The 14171-nt window shown below is 37.2% G+C and overlaps 1 protein-coding gene across 4 annotated transcripts in view; it reads right to left on the bottom strand.

The window, feature by feature from the left end:
* ASXL2 (ASXL transcriptional regulator 2) overlaps positions 1-14171 on the bottom strand; it is a 44154-nt gene that overhangs the window by 12201 nt on the left and 17782 nt on the right. For all 4 annotated transcript variants that reach the window (XM_027555892.1, XM_027555889.1, XM_027555891.1 and 1 more), the window contains 3 exons: positions 9078-9174; positions 5234-5339; positions 2058-2769 (listed from right to left, as the gene is read on the bottom strand). In XM_027555892.1, coding sequence (XP_027411693.1) covers positions 2058-2769; positions 5234-5339; positions 9078-9174 — 915 coding nt within the window. The remainder of the gene's footprint in view (positions 1-2057; positions 2770-5233; positions 5340-9077; positions 9175-14171) is intronic.

The following is a 14171-nucleotide window of genomic DNA, read 5'->3' as shown; positions in this document are numbered from 1 at the left end:
ACAATTAATAGGGAGAAAAAACAGATGAAACTAGAAAATTAAAAACAAGAAAGTAAAAAGCACAGGTGTTTAGAGGAATCATATATAGGATTAGAAACAAACCATCTTACATCAGAATAACCTTGAGAATAACATATCCAGCACAATAAATATCTATCATAATGACTGAAAATCAATAACATGTTGATGAAATAAGGATAATCCTTCAAAGTGGTTAAAATAAAAATTCTTAATGCTTAAAAATAATTTCAGTTATTTATGTAATTAGTCCTACTACCTGTTTATGTAGAATAAATGACATGTAATACTTTTTTTTTTTTAATTATGGAAACCACACAAGGTTTCTAGGTGTTGATAACAATTCCAACAACTTAACTTACTGAGAAGCCCTCTCCTTGTATAGAAAAAGAATAAAGGAATTAGATTCTTTCTGTTATAACTGTATACTGAATGGAAAATATACAATGTATGTCTGAGTTTTCTATCTCTCTCTGTAGATATATATATATATATGTATATATTTTATATTATATATATGTAGGATAGATACATGTGCATATATAATTTTATACAATAAGACATTCATAATAAAATTCAAATTTTGTTTTTCTACTTAAGTTTTGTTTAAAGGATTTGTTCTAAATTACATTAAGCTTTGTCTCAGAAAGAGGGATTTGGATAAGGTCTAAGGTAAGAGAGTTATAATACTAAAGTCACTTCTGCTAGAAAGCTTCGAAATGAGGAAGGAGTAAAAAAAAAAAAGGAAAACAGTTAAGTAACATAAATTTGGTTGCAAAAGATTTAAGTTTTCATTGCACAGTCTCTTTGGATTAGCAGATAAGATGTGGAAACAGTAATGATGGTTCTTACCCAGTGTCATTTATATAAAGTAAAACCTAAACTGTAACTCAGCTCTCAGGTCTAGAGATAAGATAAGCTTTAAAGAAAGGCTTCTCATATTTTTAAAGAAGAATAGTAAGTGATTATTATAAAATGAAAATCTCCAGCAAAGCATGAGAGTGTATGCTAATGGTAGAAAAATATCAAAAAAAGGAAAAGGAAATTCCGGAGTGCTGAAACCACAAAATTTAAAATTAAGAACAGCATAGTATTAGTAAAAAGAAGCAAAATGGAGAGGAGTCTTATAGTGCATGAAACAGGTCAAGTACTTCTAACGGAGTATTTCAAGGGTTATTTCCAGTAGGACTTCAGTTCACCTAAGTTAAATTTAAAACGGGAAAAAAGTATTTCTATTTGGCTTATTTTTAAACTTATATTCCAATGTGAATGAATAATATCCAGTGCCAGAATTCATGCAGACACAATAATACTTATAAATACTATTAATAAAAAAATTAAATCAATAAATATGATTAATGAAGAATGAACTGAAAACTGATGCTAGGCACAAGACCAAGTACACACGAAGGTAGTGACACTGCTACAGAAATTTAAAAGATCTTGATACACAGCAATGTATGGCTGAAGCACAAGTTAATCACATATCCAAAGCAGCAGAGCTTAGTAAGGCTATACCATCTTATAATCCCTCAAGTGACCAGTGGAGATTCATGGCAGCCACACACATTTCCTATAAAAGGACAGAACTAAAAGGGAGTTCAGACCCTCAAAACATCAAATCAGTTATGGCAGCAAGAAAAGGGTCAAGGTACACTTAAACATCATGGCTCTTGATAAAAAGATACATGATCTCTTACATCAATGACCTCCTCCTGTTTACTATTATACTTACAGAATACATTCCATAATTGTCTTAAAATACAAGAGTAGCCAGCAGGGAGGGTGGGTGGAAGTGGATTACATTAGATTTTCAGATATTTGAATAAGTATTCAAATCCCAATAAAGATTTGTAAGGATGCACTTCTAAATGCCTGTTTCTTAATAATTTTACTCATATATGACCATGGTTACACACATATCAAATACATACCACTGCTTCCACATTAAGAAACATCACAAACACTTGAAATTTAGTAGGCAAAACCAAAAACTTGTTCAGACCATCTCTCTTCTTCAATTCTTCCTGCTTTCTTACCTTGAGAGGTGGTACTCTCCGCACCTGGAACCTGTCCCCTCTACTGAGAAAGGGCTGTGGGGAGACTTGAAATGGCTGCTGGTGCTGGCGATGCTCAGTGACACGCGGCCTTTTCTCCCAGCTTGTTGGGGCCTCTTCTTGGGTGAGAGAAGATTTCCTCTTGAGGCTTTCTGGGCTGTGATCAGCCAGAGTTGATGGAGGCTCTTTCATAGTTGTCTCCTGTGGACTTGCTTCTACTGTGGGCTTCATTACTGTTGTTTCTACCCCAGGACTCTTGGGTTTGCTCAGGGAAGTAACTAAAGCTTCCTGGCTTTCATTTTTATTATAATTTGAAGCTGTAGTGAGATGATTCTTTTTCTCAGATTCCTGTTCAGCAGAGGCAACTGGCTTTTGCTCCACAAGAGCCTCATCCTTCGGGCACTTGATGGGAGGAATGCTGCTAAGCTCATTTGTATTGGTAGCTGGGGAAAGAAGGGGCTCTGTGGAGTGTGGCTGCGTCTTATCTTGGCTTTCATGCTCTTCTTTTCTGACTGGTGATGGCATCTGCAGTACTTCCTCTTTAGATTCTAACTGGGGAATTACTGGGACTACACTGACAGGCGAGGCCTCTGAAGGAAGCGTAGATTTTGGTTGCTCAGCTGGGGTTTTCTTTACTTTGGGATCATTGGGTGAAGCTGTCAATTTCTTTGAATCTTCAAGACTCAGGCCAGAACTAAAGGGTGGAAGAAAAAAATACTGTAGTTGAGAAATCGCCTATGTTATTGAATATATTATGAGATAATGTATATGGCAATATCTGGAAGAACCTGTGATACTTAGTCAGTAATCTTCATATATTAACATCACTATTATTAATATTAGTGAAAGGTCTGGAGCTAGAGCACCTAGATTCAAATCCTGGCTCTGATACCTACTATCCATGTGATATTAAGTAAGTGAGTAGCCTCTCTGTCTCAGTTTCTTTAGCAGTGTTGTTGTTGAGTCACTAAGTCATGTTTGTCTCTTTGCGACCCCATGGACTGCAGTATGTCAGGCTTCCCAGTCCTTCACTATCTCCCAGAGTTTGCTCAAATTCTTGTTCATTGAATCGGTCATACTATCCAACCACCTCATTTCTTTAATAGTACATTGAGGCTAATCACTTCACAGTGTTGCTAGGATGAGTAACTAATGTATGTAAAGTACTTAGAACAGTGTACCGAGGACATAATAAATCCTCAATGTAATGTTAATTATTATTATTATTACTTCTGCTTACAAAGGAGCTACATTGTCTAGAGGCATGCACCACAGACTTCCCACAGAGAAGTGAAAGAAGCCAAAGACCCATGTCCCCTAGGATTGTGGGTTTGGACTGTAATCAGCTTGGACAGTAAGGAGATCAAACCAGTCCAGTCCATCCTAAAGGAAATCAGTCCTGAATATTCACTGGAAGGACTGATGCTGAAGCTGAAGCTCCAATACTTGGCCACCTAATGCGAAGAACTGACTCACTGGTAAAGCCCCCGATGCTGGGAAAGACTGAAGGCAGGAGGAGGAGGGGACAACAGAGGATGAGATGGTTGGATGGCATCACCGACTCAATGGACATGAGTTTGAGTAAGCTCTGGGAGTTGGTGATGGACAGGGAAGCCTGGTGTGCTGCAGTCCATGGGGCTGTAGAGTCAGACACGACTGAGCGATTGAACTGAACAGCTTTGTTCTGAAGTACCCGTAGAAAGGCTGGCCCAAGAAATCTAAGGAAACCAGAGGAAACAGTAGGAGAGCTGACTCATCTCCAGAGGTTGAAAATGAAAACTGAATTTTTGGAAAATCTGTTTAAATTTCACTTGGTATAGCTCTAAAATTCTGAGATTAAATGCCTCTGAGCTATCCTGGGAATGAAGGCCAAGTAGGACTTCCTGGCTAACAGCTAGACTACACTGGAGGGTTCACTACAGATTTCCCCTAATGTCTCAGAATACTGTACAAGTAAAAGTAAGATAGTCCTCTTTGGTGACTTCAAATAATCAGTCCTGTACCCCTGAGATGGAATGGCTAAGGACAAATTTGTACAGTAATCAAATGTAGTCCTCCCCAAAAAGCTGGCAGAAAGTAACAGCTAAAAACATAAAGACCCAAGAATGGCTGTAACGCTTGGAATGAACAATATTTATAGAATAACTGCCACCTGTGATCATGGTCTAAATGTATTCACTTTGATTTCTGTAGAACAGCTCAAAGCTCACACCAAGAAGGTAAAAAAATCAGTGTACTGGGCTCTTCATTTCATTAAGAATCACTTCTGAAATGACCACAGAGAGGATAAGGACTGGGAGATAAGGAAAAGAGCCGTTTGTTCTCAAGCTGTGATTATGGAGTATCCTTAAAGGTTGCCATTAGGTACACATAAGGAAGGAAGAGAAACTAACAGACAATTAAGACTCTGGGTATTCAATTCTATTTCAAACAATACAGCTCCATTGTTATCTATTAAGTGTTCCCATTAAGTTTTTTTTTTTTCTGGGGGGTGGGGGGCGGATGCTTTGTGGCTTGTGGGATCTTAGATCCCCAATCAGGGCTTGAACTTGTGTCATCGCAGTAAAAGTGCTGAGTGCTAACCACTGGACTGCTAGGGAATTCCTCCCATTAAGATTCTGTTAAGGAAAAAACAAGACTCAGACTACAGTGCCTTGAGAAAAGGGTCTGTATCTTGATTACGCTATGTGTATCTCCCAGAGTGTCTTTTAGAGAAGAAAGGCTGTTTAATTACATGTTGAATATCATGGCATGTATTATAGGATCCTTAGTGATTCTGGATAAGTCATCCTATTGTGGGATAACTGCCTACAGTTAAAAAAAAAAAAAGAAGTATAGAACTTCTGTATTCTTATATATTAAAAAGTTACTGGAAAAAAAGCCAATCTATCCAAAGAAAGGACTCGAATTCAAGAAAATAAAATCTTTTCTTTTTTTTAAGAAACCATACCATCTATAATGGCAATGTGTTAAGAGTTCAAGGTTATGAGAAATCCAATTCTGTGTACCTAAGGATTATAAGAAGAAAAAATATTCTTGGTAAAAAAAATGAAGAAAATTGCAGACTAGATTTTCTGGGAAGGTAGTTAGATGAAGTAACACATGACATATATATAGGAATTAACAGATTTGGTTTATAAAACCTGTCTTGATATTACCTCTGACCATAGTAGCTTTCAAAGAATTGTTCTTTCCACGGCTCTACTTTCTTCTCCTTCTCAATCTCTTGTCGAATTCTCACCTGCATCTCCGGTGTAAACTCACCTACAATGTACCAGAAAAAAGAGATGTTCAATAGGAATGTGTTGTTTGCAGCTTTCCACTACTGGCAAATCATGATAGAATCATGAAGGAGTAATATTATCATGTGAAAGTAACAGAAATCTCCCCAAATTCCTCACTGTAAGGGAGAACTCCGTAAGTGCCATAAGTTGAAACATACACACTTGCATCCCACCCCATGTAGTTTCCAGTACTCAGCTGAGTTTAAGTGGGCTTTTTCTCTGGATTTTCCTTGTATCATTCCCTTCCAGCTCCTAATATTCCCTATAGATTTTTTATAAACTTTTTTTCCCACTGGAAAAAAGAGTCATATGCTTTTGGTAAACAATGACACTGAACATTTTATTATTTGAGTTTTATTTAATGTAGGAGACCTGGGTTGGGAAGATCCCCTCGAGAAGGAAAAGGCTACCCACTCCAGTATTCTGGCCTGGAGAATTCCATGGACTGTGCAGTCCATAGGTCGCAGACAGTCGGACACAAATGAACGACTTTCGCTTTCACTTTCTCTGAGACAACTTGTATTTTAGGCCTTTTAGCTTTAACAGCATAATGAACACCTATGGCCCTGCTTAAAGACATTTTGAGGTTCCAGTGAAAAGGTAGAGAGCTATTTTTGGAGTTGTCAGTTTTCTAATTGTTCCAGAAACTGTATGAGTCTAGTGCCCTAGCAACAAGACACTCATTATGCCAAAGACTCAGCTGCTCTGAATATGCCATTTATTTTCATATACTACCAATCACATCTCAATCTTTCCCACTCCATCAGTACAGAACAATGAATGTGCTTGGTAGGCCATCTTAAAACCTGTTCCTGAGACAGACTGCTGCTAAGTCACTTCAGTCATGCTGTTTCCTGTTAATTCTCTAATACCCAGGACATCAAAGAATAAGTGGAAAGAGTATATTTGAAGTATTAGACCTCTTAGGTCTTAGAAGTATAAGAAGAGGGGAAGGAAAAGTGTTAGAGGGCATCTAATACTTACCACTGCTGCTGCTGCTAAGTCACTTCAGTCATGTCTGACTCTGTGACTCTATAGACGGCAGCCTACCAGGCTCCCCTGTCCCTGGGATTCTCCAGGCAAGAACACTGGAGTGGGCTGCCATTTCCTTCTCCAATGTATAAAAGTGAAAAGTGAAAGTGAAGTCGCTCAGTCGTGTCCGACTCCTAGTGACCCCATGGACTGCAGCCCACCAGGCTCCTCCGTCCATGGGATTTTCCAGGCAAGAGTACTGGAGTGGGGTGCCATTGCCTTCTCCGAACACTTATCACAGTCTTGGGCATATGAGTGGAAGAAGAGGGATTTAACCATCAGAATCCACCTAGAACTTCTGCTTTTTGGTTGTGTCTACTGGGCTTAATAAAAAGAGGGATAAATAATACTGAACTCTGTTCACATGTGTACAGTGTTCCAAGTTTTTGCTACTCATAAAATATGATAGCATGTATAGGTATAGCAGTGACTGCTCATATTTTTAAAAAAAGTAACATAATAATAGAGGTAGCACTGTTTATAATATCTACTTTAAAAAGTTGGGGAGTAGGGAACATAAATCTAAATTATTCTTAAAAAAAAAAAAAAAAGGTACTGGTAACAGATATGTTTTAAAGTGCTCATGTGATTCTGACTCCTTCAAAAAAATGGGGTCTCTGTTCATAGAAATCTTCAAGAGAAAGGTCAAAAGTAATCAGTAAGTGATCCCTTCTACACAGTTGTAGTGATCACTTCTATAACAACTATAATGAAAAATACAGATATTAATTAGCTGGTCAATTAGCTCCATCAGTGATCTGACAAAAAATGAGCAATGAATAGCATTCCCAGTGCTCCCCTTATAACTGTATGTATTTTAAAGCTGCTCACACTTGTTTTCACAAAGCTAATTCCTTGGCACAATCTCCCATAATTTTCAAGTGTTATTTTGTATTCTATGTGTACTGACACAGTGACACATACAGTATTTGAAATAAAAATTATACAGTCACATACTACAAAACTACAGTCATCAAAACAGTATGGTACTGGCACAAAAATAGAAACACAGATCAATAGAACAGGATAGAAAACCCAGAAATAAGCCCATGCTGTGCTATGCTTTGCTGCTTAGTCATGTCTGACTCTTGCGACCCCAAAGACTGTAGCCTGTCAGGCTCCTGTGTCCATGGGATTCTCCAGGCAAGAATATTGGAGTGGGTTGCCATTTCCTTTTCCAAAGCTTATGATGCTACTGCTAAGTTGCTTCAGTTGTGTCCGACTCTGTGCGACCCCAGAGACGACAGCCCACCAGGCTCCCCCATCCCTCGGATTTTCCAGGCAAGAACACTGGAGTGGGTTGCCATTTCCTTCTCCAAAAGCTCATGCACCTATGATCAATTAATCTATGACAAAGAAAGCAAGATTCCACAATGTTGGAAAGACAGCCTCTTAAACAAATGGTGCTGGGAGAACTCAACAGTTACATGTTATATGTGGAACCCAAAAAGAAATGATATAAATGAACTTAGAAACAGATTCACAAACTTTGAGAACCAGCTTGATTGCCAGGGGGAAGGGACAGTTAGGGACTTTGGGAAGGTCATATACACTCTGCTATATTTAAAATGGATAACCAACAAGGACCTATTGTATAGCATACGGAACTCAATGTTATGTGGCAGACTGTATGAGAGGGGAGTTTGGGGGAGAATGGATATGTGTATATGTATGGCTAAGTCCTTTCACTGTTCAGCTGAAACTAACATAACATTGTTTGAGTCCTTTCACTGTTTAGCTGAAACTAACATAATATTGTTTGAGTCCTTTCACTGTTTAGCTGAAACTAACACAACATTGTTTGTTTATCAGCTATACCCCAAAACAAAATAAAAAGTTAAAAAAAAAATAGTCAGTGGCTTTAATAATGGCTGAACATTAGAATCACTTGGGGAAAAAATAAAAAAAAAAACCCCCACTGAAACTCCACGCAAAACAAAAACTGAGAGTGAGGCCCAGATGTCAGTATAAAAAAAATACCACAAGTGAGTATAATGAGCAGTCAGGCTTAAGAACTGCTAATAGTGACTGATAATTATACGCTATGCAAACACAGTCAATTACTCTTTTTATGCTTTATAATTTACCCTCTGTAAAACCGTTAGATCAGAATTAGAAACATGGCAAACCAATGACCACAGTTAGCAATTCTTGGTTGTAATTTGTATTTATTAAAGCACTCTAGCTGCCACTGAACTGTACACCTCAAATGGGTGAATTTTATAGTACATAAAACATTTCTCAATAAAGTAGATTTTTTAAAAGTTCTTAGTAATTCTTTTTACTGTTAGTTTCATTGATATGGGGCAGTGAGAAAGAAGTTATCTCATTGTTTACCAAACCATGATTCATAATGCCATGAAATAACTCACTCTATCAACTGCCAAGCATGAAGCTAGAAATAATGAAACAGAATCTTTAGAAATAGGGCCTAAAAATCTGTGTATTTTCAGCTTCCCAGGAAAGTTTAAATCCTTGAACAAACATCTTGCTGAACTCCATCTGGAGCCAAACTTGGTTATGTGCTCTAGATAAAAGTCTAGCAATGTATTTCACTAGTTCTTCCCTATGAAATGTTCTGTCCTTTGCCTTCCCAAACTGGGCAAACACCTATTGAGGCTCAGAGCTGCCAATATGCCCTCCCCATGCATACACATTCTAGGAGACACATAAAGTTAACAGTTACCTTCTGAAAGTCTTTCCTTCCAGCCTTGGGCTGCTGAAGTGAAGAACTCATTATTAAGGGCTGAGCCATTTAACTTCATCAGACCATCTGGACCAACCTGGGTCAAAGAATAAGCCACAGAAAGCTCAGGAAGACAACCAAATGTTAACATGTGGAATTTGATGTTCCTGTCTTTTTTAGAAAAGAATGTGTGTACATTAAATTTTACAGAAACAAGACTAAATCATACCATGCTGATTATGGATACTTTGAATATTTTATAATGTAATACTGTTTTGTTTTGTTTTTTCTAAAAAATTTCTTTCCTGTTCATCTCTTTCTTCCTCTCAATTCTATTTCTTATTAATTATACTTAAAGAATCTTCTGCAAATAAATACATATATAAGAGGATTTTTCTAAAAGGTTGTTTGTTTTCTAAAACTGTGACAAATTACACACTACTCTGAAACTTATTTTTCTTACATAATACAATGTCAAAGTGTCTCAACTGGCATAGTTTTAGTTCCACTATAATAGCTGCAGATTATTTCATTGTATGAATGTCCCTCAATTCATGTACCAATTTCCTAATCATAAACATACACTTTGTTTCCAGTGTCTTCCCATAATCAACAAAGCTGCAATAAGCATTCCAGTAAAGATGAATATACTAGTTCTTTTTATCTATGGGACAGGTTTTGAAAGCAAAGAAATATCTGTGTGTGTATAAAACTAAAGACTGTTAGATTATTTTCTAAAAAGGCTAAAACAATTCACATTTCTACTAGAAATATACGAGCATACTCCTTATCTTGTCAACAAGAGATATTAACACACTATTTAACTTCTACCTATTAATGAGTTTGAAATGATAAAAATTTCCTTTATCCTGACTACTAGTTTTATCTGTCTTTCTGGTTGTTTACTGACTACTTAGATTTGCCATCTAGTGAAAGGCTAATTCCTATCATCTGCTCATTATTCAATAAGGCTCCTTATCTTTATTTTGTGAGAATCTTTTTCATGTTTACTTTTGCACAGTAAAACAGCCACATAATTTGAAGGTATTTCCTTCATTTGTCTACTGACCTGATTTGTGATGTCATGCCAAAAGGTTTTAAGATTCTTCTTTACACTTGCAATGTTATTAACCGCCATTCTCTCAAAGGTAACATCTAGATTCCTACCAGAACCCCTATGCAGATTCTTCATTAATAAAATGATTTTAAAATTTATATGGAAAACTGAGAGGGGAACTGCCTAAGTACTAAACATACCACACAAAGTCACTACAATCAAAACACTTATTACTAGCATTAGAGTGAGCAAAGAAATAACTGAAGGAGAAGACTGCCTATAAATACATACTGCATGTAAATAGAAGAATATATAACAAAGATGGTAATTCAAACTGAGAGGAAAAGGATGGTTATATAAACATGTAGTGCTGGAATAGCTGGCCATCTAGTCAGTAGAAAATAAAGCTGAACCACAATTTCAGAGCAACATAAAAAATATTCTTGATGGATTAACAGTTTAAAGTCACAAAGTTTTGAAGAAAATTTAGGTAACTATTGGGACATCTTAGGGATTAAGGAACTCAATTCACTTTACTTTCTAAATCTATCTGGGCCAGGATGATATTCCTCTGGCTCTAGAGCAGAAACTTTTTCTGTTAAAGACAGATAGGTCATATGGTCTCTGCTGCAACAGCTTAACTCTGTTGTAGCTATAGATAATATGCAGAAACTAACTGAAATGTCTGAATACCAATAAAACTTTATTTACAAAAACAGGCAGTGGGCTGAAATTGGCCTGCATGCTAAGAAGCTTGCTGACTGCTGTTTTGTATTCTATAGATTTGGCAGAGGAGTAACTGACTTTCCTATGAGAACAGGTCATTCAACATCTCCTTGAACATTCCAGTGTTGAGCAAGTTACTCCAAAACAAGTCAGTCCATTCTACAGTTTAAGAGCTCTATTTTTTTTTAAGGTTATTTTGACTCCAAATTTGTTTCCTGGAGAAACGAAGTTTACCTCTTCCATAGACAGACCTTCAAATATATCTGAAGAGAGGTGTTTTAATCCACACTCCTTCCTTATTCTTTCCTCTGGTCTACATAATGCTTTCCCTACTGTTCCTTGTTGGGTACTCCATACACTGAAATATGGTGTCCAATGTTTCATGCTAATAATAACCAGAATTTTGGATAAACTCCAAATTTCATCGGACAATGAGGCAGAATCACTAAAACATTCACTAATAATTTCATTAATAAATTCCATACTCCCTGTTCTCAGATTACCGTGCCTTCCCACCACAGTAACTGAAAACGACAGTCAAGCAGCCTCCTATTAAGCATACACAACAGGACTGCACTCAACAGAAAGCCTGTAAGTTCTAAGGTGCCTTTTAATTTCAAAACTGAAGATAGCAAGATCCCCTCTAACAGAGGACAAGGACCATTAGTCATAAGACAGTTCATTTTAGTCATAAGACAGTTTAAAGAAACCCACAATAAAGTTCTACAGATAGACCTTCTCTATTAGGTCTTGTGTTATTAGCCCCAACCTACAAACTTGAGTCTTTAAAAATGATGAGAGCAATACCAGGCAATAAGAGAAGTTCTTTAAAAACTCTCCCAAAACTTCAGTCTCCTTACTCGTTCTAACCAAGAACTGGGGATCCCCAAATCTGCAATTTCTCCAAGAAATGTTAAGGCAGGGAGAGCAATAGCTGGGAAGGATCCATTTTACTTCCTTTCCCTACTGCTGGTAGTACACTGACTTATCTGACTCCCCAGAAATGGAATCTGACCTTTCACACGTGCTAATTCATAGCAATATAAAAACTGGTATCAATATAGTTTAGTAGAAAGATGATTTTCAGAATAAGAAAGAATTTAGTTTTGACTTTATAGTCAAATAGCTATAATGATCTGTATAGCTTACTTATAATCTCTTACTACAAACTAGAGGACATATCTAGTTCTCTTACTATAATACAGGTAAAACAAATCTCTACCATCCTGTTTTTAAATGATTAGAAAAAAGTGAAATGCCTTACAGATTGCTTAGAACATAGTACATACTTGGAAATAATCATTAATCTTTTAAAGAAACCACAGAATTGAAAAAAACTTTACAAAATCATAATGAACCTTTTGCAGAAGAGGAAACAGAAGATCAAAAAGGAGAATGACTTGCTAGTCACTCCTCCTTCCTCGATGAAAGCCTAGGTCTTGAACCTATGCCTTATTCCTGACCAACTTAAATTTCTCTGGTCCCTGCCAAGATTCTTCCAAACCTTTAGTGTTTCTACTAGGTACCATTTAGTTTTATTAAGGAGTACAAACTATTTTGGATTTTGTTGTTGTTCAGTCACTAAGTCGCGTCCAACTCTTTGTGAACCCATGGACTGCAGCACACCAGGCCTCCCTGTCCCTCACTATCTCCTGGAGTTTGCCCAAGTTCATGTCCACTGAATCACTGATTCTATCCAAACAACTCATCCTCTGCCACCCTCTTCTCCTTTTGCCTTCAACCTCTCCCAGCATCAGGGTCTATTTCAATGAGTCAGTTCTTCACATTAGGTGGCCAAAGTATTGGAGCTTCGGCTTCAGCAACAATCCTTCCAATGAATATTCAGGGTTGATTTCCTTTAGGATATCTAGTTTGATCTCCCTGATGTCCAAGGGACTCTCAAAGAGTCTTCGCCAGCACCACAGTTCGAAAGCACCAATTCTTTGGTGGTCAGCCTTCTTTAGGGTTCAACTCTCACATCCGTACATGACTACTGGAAAAACCACAGCTTTGACTAGACGGACCTTTGTCAGCAAAGTGATGTCTTTGCTGTTTAATATGCTGTCTTAAGTTTGTCATAGCTTTCCTTTCAAGAAGCAAACGTCTTCTAATTTCATGGCTGCAGTCACCATCCACAGTAATTCTAGAGCCCAAGAAGAGAAATCTGCCATTGCTTCCATTTTTTCGCCTTCTATTTGCCATGAAGTGATGAGACCAGATGCCATGATCTTAAGTTTGTTTAATGCTGAGTTTTAGGCGAGCTTTTTCAATCTCCTCTTTCACCCTCATCAAGAGGTTCTTTAGTTCCTCTTCGCTTTCTGCTATTAGTGGTATTATCTGCATATGAGGTTCTTGGTATTTCTCTTAGCAATCCTGATTCCAGCTTGTAACTCATCCAGCCCAGTAATTCTCATGATTTACTCTGCATATAAATTAAACAAACAGGAAGACAATATACAGCCTTGTTGTACTCTATTCCCAATTTGGAACCAGTCTGTTGTTCCATGTAAGGTTCTAACTGTGCTTCTTGACCCATATACAGGTTTCTCAGGAGACAGATAAGATAGTCTGGTATTTCCATCTCTTTAAGAATTTTCCAGTCTTTTGTGATCCACACAGTCAAAGGTGTTCACGTAGACAATGAAACAGAAGTATATGTTTTTCTGGAATTCCCTTGCTTTCTCTATGATCCAACGAATGCTGGCAACTTACTTTGTACATCTGGAAATTCTTGATCCAAGTCTAAAGCCTAGCTTGAAGGATTTTGAGCATAGCCTTGCTAGCATGGGAAGTGAGCACAAATGGCTGGTAGTTTGAACATTCTTTAGCACTGCCCTTCTTTGGAACTGTGATGGAAAACTGACATTTTCCAGTCCTGTGGCCACAGCTGGGTTTTCCAAATTTGCTGACATCATAAGTGTATTATTAAAGCAAAAAGTGTTTTAGAAAAGTTTAACAAAAAATGAAAATAACATTCTTAATCTCATCAAAAGATCCATTGAAACACCCCATGTAATGTCTTAAGACAATTCTTCCTTCTGAATTATACTCTGTGCATGTCTACATCCTAATATGATAGCTAGACAAATTTTATTCCAAATCCTGACATTTCTGATAAGAGGGTTCTTTTTCTTTATAAGCCTTACAGGGCCACCCAATTAAGAACACTTACAAGAAATATTGTTTTTCTTATTAATACCTTTGATATCACTTCTTTACACGTACACACAAAAACCATTTTAAAAATCTTAAGGAGTTCTAAAGGTGATGGCTGAAAGAAGCCCCAGAAGGGTTAGAAAACTGCTGATATG

This window comes from Bos indicus x Bos taurus, chromosome 11 (assembly GCF_003369695.1).
Source record: "Bos indicus x Bos taurus breed Angus x Brahman F1 hybrid chromosome 11, Bos_hybrid_MaternalHap_v2.0, whole genome shotgun sequence".
NCBI lineage: Eukaryota > Metazoa > Chordata > Mammalia > Artiodactyla > Bovidae > Bos > Bos indicus x Bos taurus.
The sequence above is the reverse complement of the archived record's forward strand: the minus strand, read 5'-3'. Positions and strand labels throughout refer to the sequence as shown.